This window comes from Zonotrichia leucophrys, chromosome 15 (genome assembly GCF_028769735.1).
Source record: "Zonotrichia leucophrys gambelii isolate GWCS_2022_RI chromosome 15, RI_Zleu_2.0, whole genome shotgun sequence".
Classification (NCBI taxonomy): Eukaryota; Metazoa; Chordata; class Aves; order Passeriformes; family Passerellidae; genus Zonotrichia; species Zonotrichia leucophrys.
Genome location: NC_088185.1, coordinates 8,691,435 through 8,707,668, shown reverse-complemented (window position 1 = coordinate 8,707,668; position 16,234 = coordinate 8,691,435). Strand labels below are relative to the sequence as shown.

At 45.0% G+C, this 16,234-nt stretch overlaps 1 protein-coding gene across 1 annotated transcript in view; it reads right to left on the bottom strand.

The window, feature by feature from the left end:
* The window catches only part of MED13L (mediator complex subunit 13L), a 167,425-nt gene extending 151,530 nt beyond the window's left edge, over positions 1-15,895 (bottom strand). The window contains exon 1 of the mRNA XM_064726640.1: positions 15,164-15,895. Coding sequence (XP_064582710.1) covers positions 15,164-15,235 — 72 coding nt within the window. The 5' untranslated portion in view covers positions 15,236-15,895. The remainder of the gene's footprint in view (positions 1-15,163) is intronic.
* Between the last annotated feature and the right edge of the window lie 339 nt (positions 15,896-16,234).

The following is a 16,234-nucleotide window of genomic DNA, read 5'->3' as shown; positions in this document are numbered from 1 at the left end:
GGGAGGGCAGAGATGCTCTGATTAGTAGAACTGCTGGTTTGAAAGCAGCCTGAAACACTGAGACAGAAACCAAAATTGCCAACCTGAGGACAAAACTGTGAACATGCTGTTTAACTCACAACTGGCTAGAGATGAATGCAGAACAAAGCAGAACTCTTGCCAGGTGATGTAACTGACTGTGTTTCTTGCATCTCTTCCCATATGCATAGTTTTGGCTTATTGCAGTTGCTACAATGTTTTTAAAACTAAAAAGCTTGACTAAAAAAAACCAAAGAACTTACAAATACTTATTATCCAACACTGTAAGCAAATCATGCATTAAATGAGATTTTTGCTTTGGTTTATAAAGGAACATGTGTTATGGAGGACTGTGCTGTGAAGGGTTTAACTGCTCAGATAAGTGGGGCTGTTTTGAAATGGAGTTTTTTTCTAAGTTCAGCAACTGCACTTGGACACAGAATATTTGTGAGACGCCAGTTCTAAATGCACTGGGCCAAGCGTGTAAAGAAACAGAGAAATTGGATCTCTAACAGTAATACCCAAACCCTTCACTAACATCCAACTTCTTACAGAGTAATTCCCAAGACACAAAAAGATCTGTTTCTGATGTTTTCAAAAGCAGCTGTCAGGGTAGAAGAGTGTGTTCAAATTCCACACAGGCATCCAAAACCACCCAAAACATCCCCAAGAAAGAGGCTTTAATGAAAACAGTGCATTGCCAACGTCTTTATTCAGATGCACGGCCTTAGTGTGATCACACAGAGTCCCTTGGAAAGGAACACAAACTCAGGTTTCAGTGCCCATCATCACACCCTGCAGAGTGAAACAGCCTCAAAAGAGATGAGCTGAGAGTGTTCAACCCTCTGATCCCCCCTGCACACACAGACAAGCAGAGAGACACAGAAAGCAAATTAGCACTTTCTTTCACACCCTGCTGCCCTAAATACAGACACCTCCACATGTACCTGCCACAGCTCAGGGCTCCAGGACACCATCCACACTGTGAATTCCTAGGAGACAGAAAACCTAAGCTCTCATTCTTTTCCCCCTTCAGGCTTAAATCACAATAATAGGCAGGCTGGGAGGGTCCTCTGCTGATCTCATCGTGCTCCACTCAGATTGGTAGAGTTTAGGCTGCTAAAAATCACAATTCCCCAGTAACATTTCACAGTGCACAACTTGGTGCTGGCATGCTCCCAGCAACCCTGAAGATATAATTAGTGCTGGGTAGCCACTGTGACTGCTTTCCTCTTCTGCAGCCCTTGCAGATGGAACACAAACAAACCCATCTTCCACCTCCTCTTTTATTTCTCATCTCCACCAAATGCTTTTTGGCCTCAGTTTTATGGGAAATGGACAGGCCAACTCTAAATTAACTTCTCCAGATCACTTGAGTAGTTCCACCCATTTTAATACACAAAGCTCCCTTGGAGAGATTATACAATACTATAGACACAACAGAAGGAGAAAGAAGGAGAGCATCAAAAGTTTGAGAAATTCTTGTATTTGGCCACACTAAGCGTAAAGCAGAGCTATTTTTTAACTACTTTGTGCTTCTCTACATCAAAAACAATGACTAAAACGATATAAATGTGCTATTTTCCTTGCTTCATATCATACAGAAAAGTAAGAAAAGCTAAGACAGAGTCAGGCTGCAGAGTGCAGAAAATCATCTGGTACTTGCAAACCAGGAAGGATACATTGGAAGGGAGGTAAGATCATATCATGAATAAAACAACCAGATATCAATCACACAGGCCCTCAGCTCCAACCCTGCTTTCTAAACGACTTTCAACATGGCAAATTTCAGGTCATTTTATTTTTCACACTTCTCCAATTTGAAACAAAACAAAAACCATAAAAATACTTCCCAGTTGCCTGCCTAAAAGTTGCCACTCAGACAAATTCAGGTCTTCCCAGTGCTACAAACATAACTTTCTTTAATGGTCTCAAAAAACCAATGCAAGCAATGTAAAAAGCAAACCACACCTCATCACTTCTACAAACACATTTCAGTTAAACAAAGGAATATAAAATATCCTTCCAACCTAGGAGAAGATGTTAAGCTGCCCAGGGTACCTTAAAACATTGTATTTACCAGCCTCTGAAGTTAGGCTCAGTCTAAACAATTCCTCTAATCTAGAATTTTGTTTGCTTCTACATAGGAAAGTAGTTGCTAAGTATCTTTAGTCTACAATTTATGCTTCAAATTGGAACATAAAACATGTAAATGCCATATATATGTTTGCCAGTTTTATTAGTGTCTCATCTTGAGAGCTTCATTCAAGTAAGTAGCTATTCTGAAGCCACCAGAGACTCATACTAAGGACTACTCACATGAGTGAAAATCTGCATAAGAAAGCCCTTAGTTCATAGTCCAAGAATTTAAACTATAGTTAAAGGTGTCATGGGAATTACACCACCATTTTAATTAAATGCTGTAAGATCTTGCAGACAGACTCAAGATTAGCACCATCTGTTTTGGTTACAGTGTCTCATTTCACTGCATCATCCTCACACAGCAACGAAATATCATTGCACACTCCACTCCAGCCATTTAAATACCAGATAAAAGTTATGTCATGTTGATACACTTCACTAGGAAGGAAGGACAAAAGGATGACGACAGGAGGACTGAAAACTACTCTGTAACAATGTGTTGCTTGTGGAAGAGGCAAACATCATCCCCTCTCACACTGAAATAAAGTGTTTAGTAACATCTGCCTAAGTCCCTGTCAAGTGAATTGAAGGAATAGAGGAAATTGCTTAACTAAAAAATTCGTTTCTTCACAGCTTTACAGACTGTTTGTACACCCTGAGAGAGGCTCCTATTCCCACAGCACAACTGAGCAGTGCCAGCACCTGTCCACAGACATTCCCCATTTGTCTGCTGGGTCTGAAGATCTCTGGGGTTTGAAAACCCACAGCAGACTGACCAGCTCAGCCCTGCAGAGTCTCCTGAAATCAGATCGTTCCCTGAACTACATATTAACATTCTCCTCTTCATGCTTTCCATTTTAAAAAAGCAAGGAATGGTTTGTGTTCCCTTCCCTCAGGGCTTATCCCTTCTGCCCCTGTAGGAGGGAGGGATCACATGGCAGTGCAGAGGCCTTGCATGCACTGAATGAGCTTCAAAAGGACATTGCTGTGAGGCCAAGTATTGCCATAACTGCACTAAGTCCTCCAAACTTGCTCTGAAATCAAGAATAGACAAAAAATAGCACAACAAAAAATAGCTAATTCTGAAGTGGGTGTCCCATGGCAAAAAAAACACCCTGCCATGGTTTGTGCTTTGGAGCCCCGTGCTCAGCCTCAGCCCTCTTAGTATGCAACTGAGCAGCAGCAGAATGACATGTTTGACTTTAATCCTCTCCCTGCATAAGCACACAGTCAAGTGGCTGGAAAAAAAGGGATAAAGGGCAGCCACTAACAAGCTTTTAAAAATGAAGGATGAAAAAATTACCTTTTTTTGTTGTTATTCCTTGGCTCTTAAAACCAACATGAAAGTGAGCATGCCAGTGCATGCAGCACATGTGCCTGGAACAGCTTTCTGCTGGATAAATCCCTGCAATCCATGATGCCTCCTTCCCTCATGCCCCCTGGAACAGATTATCTAAATGCTCCTACTCCAGAGCTGTTTGTGACAAGCAACAGTGTCAGGGCATTTGTGTGTCATCTTTTACCTTTGCAAGTCTCAGAGAAGGATTTAGCTGTAACCAAAATCCTATTATCAGATATCCCCTGATGGACTTCTGTACCTGGGGACATCTGAGATCCCGTATCACTGTATCCAAGACCAGCAAACCAAGGCATTTCTAAAATAATAGGTTTCACATTATTAAAAGGCACAAACTAACAGCATGAGCTCTTATGCCTAAAAAGTAAACAGGACTGACAGAAATGAGATATTTTTTCCTCTTTCTCCCCAGTGTGAGGGTGACTTTGGCCATGTAGGAGAGGAGGCAGCCAAAAAGATTAATTGCTTCTTTCAAAGAAACAAAAATCAGACTCATCTAAAAAAGAATTTGAGGTGGCAATCAAGTACCATCTTTCCCAGTGGAAAATATAAAAGGACTCCAATACTAATGCTCAAATTTCAGCAGCTCTGGCAGATGCAGGAGTTACCAACAAAGGCTTTTTGAGTGGCAAGCATAAAAGAAAGAGCAATCTGGTAAAAGCACCCAAATTACTGATATGGATCCAAACCCTCACAGAAATTCAGGGTTAAATACTAAAGTAGATGACTACAATCAAGCACAGCAGAAGGAAAATGAGCACACACCGACACACTGAAAGAGAAAGTATCTTCTTCCAGTCCACTGCAAAAACAGGTTGGCAAAACAAAACCAAATGTGAGAAATTCTTATAAAAGAAACAGAAGGTGACACAGAAATTGAGGCCATTACAATTCATCTGCAGCTCTGCACATTCATCACAAACTGCAGCTCTTGTTTCACAACATCAAAACCAGAAGAATTACAGGAATGGTCAAAAAATATATATTCCATATAGTTAAAAAATGATCCATGGATTAAGTCTGGTTGGTTTACAAGAGGGAAACTGAGGTTCTCTAGAGAACAGCTGCTGGTTTTCTTCCAGATAACAAATTAAATTAGCAGAACACAGACTCAAACCAAAATGAGGTGGCTGAAATTTTTGTATCAGGATAAAAACTTATATACTAGTTTAGAATTTGTCTACAAAACATCTACCTGGTTCAAGAAACATCTCAACCAAATACACAGAGAGCCTGGGAGATAATTCAAGGGAAGTGCAACTACATCCCCTTCAGCAAATCCAGCAGGCCAAACAAACACTAGCCACCACTGAGACAGGACACTTTGTTGAAATTGTGATTCCACAACACTGTTCCGTGCCCCTTCATTTAGCCAGGTACCAAAAGGTACCTTGGAAATCTCATCAGCACACAGAGCAATGGTGACCCTCAGCCAGGACCCAATGTCCACCTATAAAGCACTTATAGTCATTCAGGACTAACTGCAAAAACTCTTTAAGAATTATTTAAAAACAAAGAATTAAAGAGAAATTTTTTATTAAAGACCTTTGAGTTACATCAACAACCTTCACCTTCAGTGAAGGCTTTGGTTAGCAAATCTGCAGCCCTTAACCAATCCAGCAAATTCAGAACGTGGTCCCACCCTAGTGCCTGGCTCGGCAGCTCCCCTCCACTGTAACCCAGTCCAGCAGAGATGGGAAAGGATAATGTGATAGGCATGGCTGCAAGCCAAGGGGCTGAGACTCAGCCATCACTTGAAAAGATACTTTCAAGCCTAAAATATTCAAGACATGAACATAAGGAAACAAAGATGGCAGCAGCACTGTCCCAGGTCAGCGTGGCACTGAGACTCTCCCAGGCACTTCCACACCCGTGTCCTGCTGGCTCTTGCCCCAGCACAGCCACACAACATGGGGGGCTGCTGTGCCAGAATCCCATCACCAGGAGTGAGACAGGGAAACAGGAAAGCCAACCTGCACAACAAAACTGAACAGGCAGAAATTTGGGGTTCAGAGGATGCACAAAGCTCACCCATGCCCAAACATCTACCCATGGCAGCCAAAAGTAACAAGGCATGAGTGGGTTTGCTTTGGTTTAGGTGTTATTACTGGGAAAAGGGGATGAAGAGGATTTGATCTTGGAGCTCTTTTCCAACCTTAATAATTCTACATGGAATGAAGTTTATCCAGGGCAGAGCTGAACATTTACCCCTGCAGGCTGTATGGAAGCACACACAATGCCTGGAAGCAAAATGCCATCTCCAAGACAAAAGACAGAAGCAATTGACAAAATTCTTTTCATATTACCAAACCCTGGATTAAGGCAGTGACCCACCCCACAGCTCAAGTCACAGACTATTTTACAGAAAGGCATCTCTGAGTTCTCCATCACTTCAGACAGCTTCTTCACAAAAGGGAATCAATTATATTTTAACTTCTGCGTAGATGGTTGAGAACAGATAATAAAATGGAAACTACCACGGCAAACTTCAATAGCGCACAAAATAAAGCAAATAAAGATGCAACTTGCCAGCAGCCAGAGTATCCCTCCCTTGTTTTCACACAGGGTGAATGATGAGGTTTTACTTCTTTCTTCACAAAGAATCAGAACTGACTACCGATTTTCCAAATTTTAAAAAGTCCCCTCTTGGAGAAAGCTGGACTACAGAAAAGCAGTCCAACATGTGAAAAAAAATTACAAATCAAATCTGCAAGAAAACAAAAGAATCCTCTCTATTCTTCCCAAATTTAACTTTCTTTTCTAGATTTTTTTAACTGAAAGAGGAAGGAAATGTCAAACATCAGAGTCATACAATGGACTATCAGCTGTTTCCCAAACAAAGTAATCTGACATATGGGCAGAAAAAGCAGGGGGGAGGGTGGGCTGGAGGAAGTAACAACCCGAGCAGAGTAAACTTTGGCACAGTGACTTAAAGACTGTGGTTCCCTTTCTTCCATTACACAAAAAGCTGCACTGAGGACTCAGAAAATTCCTGTGCCCCACATCTGAGCAGCACAGCAGCTCCCACGGGTTTACAGCTGTGTCCATCCCAGCCCTGCCCAGCAAAGCTCGGTTTTAACCCACGTCCATCCCTGCATGCCCAGCACAGCTCAGATTTAACCCACATCCATCCCTGCCCAGCAAAGCTCAGCTTTAACCCACGTCCATCCCTGCCCAGCAAAGCTCAGCTTTAACCCACGTCCATCCCTGCCCAGCAAAGCTCAGCTTTAACCCACGTCCATCCCTGCCCAGCAAAGCTCAGCTTTAACCACGTCCATCCCTGCCCCGCACACCTCTCTCCCTTCCCAAAGGAGCCCAAGCCAGGCTCCTGCTCTGGGACAGAGAGGCAGGAACAGCACAGGAATCCCATCCCCCAGCCCTGGTTCTTCACCCCCGTCCTCATCACTGACACCCAGCAATGCCCAGCTTGTCAGGAGCAGCCAAAATCCCTCAGCCCTTCAAAACCCACACCTGGAGAATCCTGGTGTATGAATCTCCTGTAATATGGAAAGTAGTAAATAAAGCCACTGCATGACTGGTCATGTAGATTCACTTTGCCAGCTCTCTCACTGTCATTCCTGCAAAGACAAGAATCCAGCACCTCCTGCCAGAAGGGAATTATGGAAATTCACAGAGAGCTCCAGTCAAAATTTTATTAATACACATGGAAAATTAAATAACTAGAAACACTGGGCTAAAAATGAAAGCAGCTTTTTCAGAATAAAGTAATTTAACCAATTCACCTTTTCTCTCAGCAAAGAAATTACTTTTTTTATAAAAATACTTGACATGCCCACTACAAAACATTCCTGGAATTAATTTTGTGTCTCACCAGAGCCGCCTACAAATCCAGTAACATTGTAGACATACATGAAGTGAGACTCATAAAAGTCCAACACTGAGAGACTGCAGATATGTTAAACTAGGTTTGAAAACTTCTTAGTAAATCAGAGACTCCTATAAGTAAAAAGTCAGAAGCCTATAATGTAAAAAACCAACACATTTTGACACTTACGTCTTATAGCTGTCAGCTATGAATGCATTGTTATCAAAAACTGGAAGTCTGCCAATGCCTGATCAATAGGTAAAGAAGAGTTTTCCTTTATATTTTGCTTTCAATCCTCTGTTCTCACAAAATATTGTATTTTATGGGCAAATATGGAGTCATAAGAACAGGCAACCACAAGGCCCTGACCACAGCATAGCTCTTTTAAAGCTAAAAGATGAATGAAATAAAGTTTTACTGAACAAGCTTTAAATTTCCTTCTCTAAGACACGGATTGTGGTTACAAAGCCACTTTGATCTCCGTTCAATCCACGCCACTGCCAAAACGTGGTGGGGAGAGAGAAATGAGGGGAACAGAGCTGCCTTGGGAGAGAGAAGGGGGAAAAGATTTTCACTAGGTCAGCTCCACACTCCAGGCTTAAATATGAATTTATGGACCTTTCTGGAACCAGCAATGCATGGAAGAAAATTGAAAGGGGAGGAACAAAAATGTAAGGGGGGGGAATCCAAATTTTTTCCTCATAATTATAATTTTCATAAACAAGAATACACTAAGCTGCAACACTGATTAAAGAAAGCTGAGGTAACTGACTCACAAGAAGTGATACAGAAATACATGTGTCATATCTAATTACTTTTGTAATAGAAGCCTGGCCATTTTTCTCTATTTTCATAAGCTGATTAAATACATTCCTTAATATAGGGACAAGGTCATTGTGTATGTTTGAGCTCATCTGTGTTAGTCACATAAATGTAAATATTGCCTCAGGGCACCTTATACAACAGCACCACACAATAAAATTCCCCATCTCAAAGAAACAAAAGCGAGGATGCCACTAAAAGCTCCAGCCACATGTCCACATGCACTACTGCAATTCTGCTCATGGATTAAGCCACACATGACTCAATGAGAAATAATGTATTTTTACAGATTAAGGTAGAAAGTGAGAGCCAGAATTCATCCAAATCAATGAATATTCAGAGCACAAGCCAAAGGAAAGACTGCTTAAATGTTTTACAACACTTGTGAGTAAGGCAGCTCCTTACTACAGGAGGAAATGCTGAGAACCCTCCCAATGTGAAAAGCTAAACTTCTTCCCTGGTATCAGAGCAGGTTCTGCTCAGCCCTCATGGTCATTTTGCAGTGCTGGGATCCCACTATTGCTCAGCTCTGTGACGAGCTGGGCCACAGCAGGAAACAACACAGGCTGTCATTGCCAGTGCCCCAGTCCCTTTATCCTGCCCTGTGTGCTCACTCCACCACTGTGTGCACAGGGAGCCCAACACCAGCTTTTAGCCAGATTTTGAGGTCTGCAGAGCAGAATATTTTTATTAGCTGGTTTCTCTTTAAAACTATCAGTTGATGTCAGGGAACTCAAGGAAAGAGGATCTATTTTTAAAGCAATACTTTGAGCTCAAAATGAAAGCAGTGGAACAGCCTGGTCTGAGGAACAAAGATGCCCCCATGTAAACACACACTCCTTATAAGCAAATCTTCTGGATTTGGGTTGGGATCTTCTGTTGGAAACACTTGTGCACTTTTAAAACTGGCAAGTTAATACTAAAACAAGCATGTTTTCAGTCAGAGCAGTATTTTTGCTTATTATTTGTGTTACTATGGCACCAACAAGATGCAAATGCCATCGTGACAGACTCTACACAACGAAGTACACGACTCACCCACAGAACAGTAAATGAACACACACAGACTCCAAAGTTTTGTATAAACGACACTTGTCAGCCTTAACAACAGTGGGAACAGCCCAACCACCTACCCAGTGTTACTGGGTTGTCCAGAGGATCCCACATAAGCTCAGGAAAAGGGGTTTTGTTGGTCTGTGGACATCAACTGTCACCTTCCACAGCTACCACAGAACAACTAGAAAAAACTAAAGGACATAAATCCACAATGAGGGGATCCTGGCATACACTGGAGCCACTCAAGGAAAAATAAAAGGCAGAGAGAGCAGGTGTAACATCAGGGAGACAATGAAGGAATGCAGCAAGGTGCCAACCATTCCAGCCACGGGATGCAAGAAAAAATTTGTAAGTGCATCCCTGCTCCGATCAGAGCAAAACCCAAACCCTGATAAAAGTGTGCTGCCACAACTATGATGCAAAGAAAGTGGACTGGGGCAGGTGGGGAGGTGGGAGTAATTCCATAGAGAGATCAAGGAAAGGAGAGACAACAGGTGCATTCTCACTCAGTGAACGGGAAGCTTCAAACCAGCCCAGGTGTTCACCCCACCACAAAGTGCAACAGCCCCCTAACACTGCTGGGCTTTGGTATTTAAAAGCAATGCATCTGCATACACACATATCCTTTCATGTAATGCTTCTGAGAACTAGAGAGATGAAAAAATTAAAACAAAATCCATAAAGATTCCTTCTTCATCTAATGACCAAAGTTACTCAAGTTAACACGCTCAGCAAATATATCTCATATGCACCACACTTATTTTTTTCCACCAAAGATCAAAACCTTCAGTTTCTTTAGATTTTCTTCAAAAGAACTGCATTGTCCAGAAGGAAAATAATAGAAGAAAGGATTTAAAAGTTCTATCTGTAGATCTTTCTTTATTCTTTCATATGAGGAAGCGCTCTCAGAAGAAGGCAAAAAAACCCAAGATCAAATGAGTCAGGGTGGGGGGGGTGTTTGAGAACTGGGGTTATGATGTCAATTCTGTATTAAAAATGTAGAAAAATAGAAAAATCTATTTCCAGATAGTGTTACACCAAATTAAAATTCTTGTTCCTAAGGTGTAGTTACCTAGGATATTTTTTGATGCTTCACCCTGATATTTGGGTATTACTTTTTCTGTGCTGATGTTCCCAACAGCAGTCACACAACTGGACTCACAGTGCCACCAGAATCAGGACAGAATCTCTGGGGAAGGATTTCCAGCCCCAGGACATGTGCACATTCACAAGATACTCAGGATTTCAAGGAAATCTGACTCAAATATTTCTTAGTGATTAGCTTGGGCACACATATTCTGAGCTGCAAATGTCACTCCTGCACCCCCCCATTTTTTGGGGAATATTCCCAAAAGGTTGGTTATCCAACAGATCCCTCAATTCCCCTCCTGGAGCAGGGCACACTGGCTGAACATCACGGTCCCAATCTCTTTGCAAATCTGGGTCTGTTCACTTCAAACCCTCTCCCTGGCATGTCCCATTAAACTGTCAAATACTCTGACAGGACATAATAAAAACCTACCACTGAAGTGATTTAAAACCTGAAATAATCTTTTATTAGCAAGAAGTGAACAAGCTTTCTAATGTCATCTCTCTACTTCTGTCTTGTTACCTAATAAAACTCAGGACAAAGATAACTAGAGAATCAAATACTTTTGCACAACTTGAGAGGTTAATTCCATTTCTTAATTATTTATGCATGTAAATTCACACCTACATAAAATTCCAAACAAGCAAGATAGACACTGTGCAGTGCTGAACATGCAGCATGCCAAAATCCCAGCCCACTGCTCGGAGCACTGCATTTATGAAAACACAACAAGCAAGGACTACTGGTTAATTCACTACTACTGAAGGCATTGAGCAATCAACATTTACTATGAAGTCCTTTACTGACAATTATGCAACACCAAGGAATAGCTCACAGCAGCCTCTGCAACCTTCACTTTCTGATGCCATGAAGAACCTTTAGGAGAATAAGCCAAATGCCACCTCTGATTGCTTTAATTCCTTTTATTTTATGCTGGAAACATCAACAAAACTCACTGATCAAAGGGGACAACTTCTGTTCCTGGATGTGAACTGCAAAAAGCAACAGTAGTGACAGCCTTCACTGTTTTTAACTTTGCCTTTTAAACAAGAACACACACAATTCCCACCGCCTGGACCCTTCTGGCAGCAGGCTTCTGTAGGAATGCACTTCTACAAGAACATGGGACATCTTCCATAGCAGCTTCTCTAACCTGGTCTCACTTCCCCAGAACACAACTGTGTCTTTTCCAGCGTGAAGATTCCTACAGTACCAAATCTTTCTACCCCATGAAAGCTCCTCCAAATTTCAGGTCATTCCTGACACCCTTGGCCGCACTCTCCTGCTCCAGTATATCCAACATTATGCAACTTCACCCCAATTTCCCAAGGTGGATGCCTTTGGATCCACCATGGCACCAAAGCCTAGATAGTTGAAGAAACATCTTCATGAAAGCCCTCACTGTCATATGAGTAACCCTTACTCACAGGAAAAGTCAAATTAATTTCAGTAAGACTACTTTTATGATTAAGGATTATTCACAGGAAGACTGCTGCCAGCTGAGGCTGAAGTTTTAATACAAAGCATATTACCTCAGAACATTTTGTCTCTAAATAGTTATTAGACAGCTCTTAATTAGTATTTAAATAAACTGGCCCATACAATGGCTTATTAAATACTGTTTATCAAAACAGACATTCTTTTCAGAAGCAGCAGCAGACATTTTGACTACAGCAAAAACAGAGTGAGGATAAATATCATTTGTCCTACTGCTGTGCTAGGAACAGCAATTTCAGACAGAAAGTGTATTTTTAATGAGCAAGGCTTTACACTGAGCAGATTAAACAAGTTATTATTTGAGGGGTACTCTGATAACAAAGATGCAAACCGACCCTTCCATCACCTTCCTGGGAAAGGCTCCACGCTCAGAGCAGGATGGGGATGTGTGTGCAGGCTGGCTGGGGCTCTGCCTCCCACATCAACCCACGTTCCACAGCACACCAGCATGAGCCCCGTTCCCAGGGCGGCGCTGGATCCCCGCGCTGCCGGAGAACACCACACACACTCGGTGCTGCCAAGTGCTGCAATCCAGAGGGACATTCCATGGAATGCCAGCCCAGCACCACCCCCAGCACCTGCACAGCCAAAGGTAACTTTGAAACCTTCTCTTCAGACCCTCAGGTGACACATGCTGAGCCCACACCACTGAGGGCTTCCACAGTGTCGGGACATCACTGATAAAAGAGAATCAGTTACTAAAAGCTTTAAGAAAACACTTCCCATCAAAAGATTCAGAAGCAGCAAAGGTTCCTAACCTCTCTAGCATGTCTACAGCTGACAGAAAAATAGAAATCATGAATTGTTAAACCAACCCAAACCCACCACAACAGCCAGACAGAGCTGACACAGAGCTCTGGCTTCTCCAGGGCAGGGAGACAGCGTTCCTGCTTCCACAAAACAAATGTCTGTGGCAAGGAATATTATTTAACCATGAACAAACAGTATCATGATAGACTATAATTATTTCAGAACTGTAATTCTCCAGTCACGAACATTTATTTGTGATTCACACACAAAACAAGGCCTGCAGTTGAAAAACCCCCAACTTCTAATAGCAGAATCAATCTTCAAAATATTTGTAATCTACCGCGCTGTTAAAGAATGAATGGATTCCCATCAGCTAGTGGTTTAGATTTTGTTCTGTTACACTGAAAAAGTAAATGATTAACAAAAGTTTCCCTAACTACTAATCCAGACTACTGTAGCTTAAACACTTCATAAATTTTGAAATTAATATGACAATCTGAGGTTAAAGGGTCAGTGGTGCTGGCCTCATATTTTCAGTCAGTGTTTCCATTTTCAATATCTTTCTCTGCTACATACATCCTAAAAAAACCTAACACAATGTAAAATAAATCTTCTGAACAGTTTTCACATCGGCTGTATTTTAAAAATACTACTACTTGATCCCCTTTTTTATTTTTGTGGAGCCAGAATACAATAAAAACAGAGTTTCATACACAGCACCACATTAAGGCACAGATACCTCCCACAAAATTACAAGGGAGATTAAAGGGTTGCACATTAAACTCATTATTATTAAAGCCACTTGCAAAAGAATTTCGTTTAACTTATTTCAGTGATATTACACACCCATTTAAAATTGAACATTTCCCTAGCCTAGTCAGGTGGGAGAAAAAAAGCAACCAAACCACAATAACTATGAAATAGCTTCACTTTATAATTTATGCTAATTGCATGCCAACAATTATTTTTACCAGTGACAGATTTGCAGATTGCAACTGCAGGAGAAGTTCCGCCTCTCCAAACACACACTCCAGTCTGCATTAATGAACGGGGACTTCACAACTCTGCGAGGAGCAAACCCTCCACTGCCTCCCTTCTACAATCAGATACGATTGTTCCCTTCATGCTTCCCGATTTATTTTCCTCCCCGGCTAAGAGCAGCCGTAGTCAAAATCACCATAACAATCCCCCAAATCACCCTTCCTGCATCTCGATACACAGAGCACTGCTACATATTTATAAATATTACTACATGCCTTCAAACAGAAGCACCGATACAAACTTACATAACGTAACAATTCGATAAAAAGCCAAAGTTAGAAATGTATCATTCTCACAGAACAAGCTCTCGGGGCAGTTTTCTAGCAGTGGAAGACTACAGGTCTTGTTCCAGATTCTTAAAAGGTACGAGCAAAATAAACACCAAATTAAAAAAAAAAAAAACCAGAAACAAACCAACAAACAAACCCTGAGACAAAATAACAAATACACTACAATAACGTTAAAAAGCATAAAACAAAGAGCTTGATCATTTGCATTTCTAAGTAATTTCCTTTTTTTCCCTCTCCTTATTTTCATAAGGGAGCTAAAAACAATCTCTTCCGTTCTATCAGAAGAACATATGCACCCACCTCCAATTCTGGCAGAGCTCTGCTGCGGGGAGGGGGCACCCACCACAATCCTTTCACACATGCTACCCCCAAAGTTGCATCACAAGGTTTTAACTCCACCACACCACGCACTGAACAAGTCCCTCCTCCCCTCCATTATCCCTGTAGCACTGCAAGGCTCCCGACGATCCAGCAGCCCTCTCGCTCACTCAGCTGTTGCCCAGCCAGAAGGGATAGTGTTCCTGTGCGTGCCAGGTAAAATAAAGCAAAGTATTTCCAAATGACTTTGCCGTTACACACAAATTGTTTGCATATTTTAAATTTAAATTGCCGGTCTATAGCCAGCCAAAACTGATATCATGATTTCTGCAACATTAAACCACACCATCCACGTCGGAAGTTCCCAGTGAGATGGGCAGACGGCATCTATGCAAACAATCCGGCACACTACTGTCAGACGCTGTTGTTCTTCAGAGAAGAAAAAATTAAAAGGTTTGGGTTTTTTTTTTAACCTCTTGCCCCCGAGCACGATGTGTGCAAAGAGGAGAGCAGGCTGTAACAGCAGCTGACACGCCGTCACCGGAGCCCAGAGCTAAGTCCGACAGTCGATCACACTACATGAGCGTTCGTTGCTGCTGAAATGGCGTTTGTCATTGTGAGAGGAGAGAAAACCCCCCGGTTCGGTGGCACAAAGCGCACAGGGCACGGAGTGCCAAGGGAGGCGGGGAGAGGAGCCTGTTTACCCAGGGAAGATGGTCGTGCAGGGGACACAGAGGCGTCCCCTCCCCGCTCTCCAGCTGCGAGCGCGATACACAGACCCGCAGCAAACCACGCTAAGGAGCAAAATAAACACGGGGACCGGGCCGGGGGAGGGGCCAGCGCAGGAGCAGCCCCGGGCCCTGCCTATAAACCCCCGGCAGCTGCTCCCGACCGGCAAACCCGGCGCGGAGCCACCCGCGGGCGCCCACCCGCCCACCGCCCGCTCACTCACTCACCAGCGAGAAGAGGTTGGAGTGACAGTCCTCCAGGCTGGCCCCGTTCGCCACCCAGTTCGCTGCCGCAGTCATGATCCTCGGCGAGCCGGGCCGCCACGGCGGGGCATGTCTGGGGGGACGGCCGGGGGGCGAGGGGCAAGGCGGGCGACCCCCGGGGCGACCCCCGTCACTGCCCGGGGCGGCCGCCGCGCTCCGGCCCCTCGGCCCCGCGGGGCCCCGCGGCCGGGAGGGGACGCGCCGAGGCCGGGGCGGGCGCGCTGCTCCTCGCTACCCGCCCCCGCGCCGATAATCCTCGAGCCGGGAGGCCCTTCTCCGGTGCAAGCGGGGGGGACGCGTCCCCCGCTCCTCCAGGCCGGGAGAAGAAGAGGAGGAAGGGGGGGCCCGGGGCCGCCCTTCCGCGTCCAGGTGCGGCCCCCCCCGGTCGGGGGTCGCGCGGAGGGCGGCGGGTCCGTGCGGGACGCGGGGCGGGCGAGACGAGGGGGGGTCCCGGTCCCGGCCCCGTGCGGAGGCGTCGGCGGGCGGGGGGCGCTGTGTCCCCTCCCCGCCCCGCCCGGCCGCCCCTCGCTGCTGCCGCCGCTGGCTGTGCGTGGATGGTGTTTTCCTCCTCCTCCCGCTCCTGCTGCCGGCGCCGCCGCCTCGTCGGCGCTGCCCGCGGGGTGACGGCGGTGCGGGCGCGGCCCGGCCCGGGCAGGGAGCGCTGTCCGCCCGCGCTGTGCCGGCCGTGCCCGCAGCGGCCGCAGCTCCGCGCCCGCTCTGCCTCCTGCGCTCTGACAGCAATGGCGCCCGGGCCCGCACCGCGCCGCGCCATTGGTCGCCGCCGCACCACGTGATACGGGCCCGGGGGCGGGGCCCCGGCGCCGGGGCGCCTCCCGCCGCCGCTGCGCTGCGCCCGCCGCCCGCCGGGGGCGCTCGGGAGCGGCGGGGCCGGGGGGTCCCGGGTCGGGTCCCGACCCTCGGCCCGGGATCGCTGCCAGCGCCCGGAACGGCCCGGGCCGGGCAGGAGGCGGGACAGCAGCGCCAGGTTCTCCCCTAGGAGGATGCTCGGACACTGAACGGGCTCCCCGGGGACCG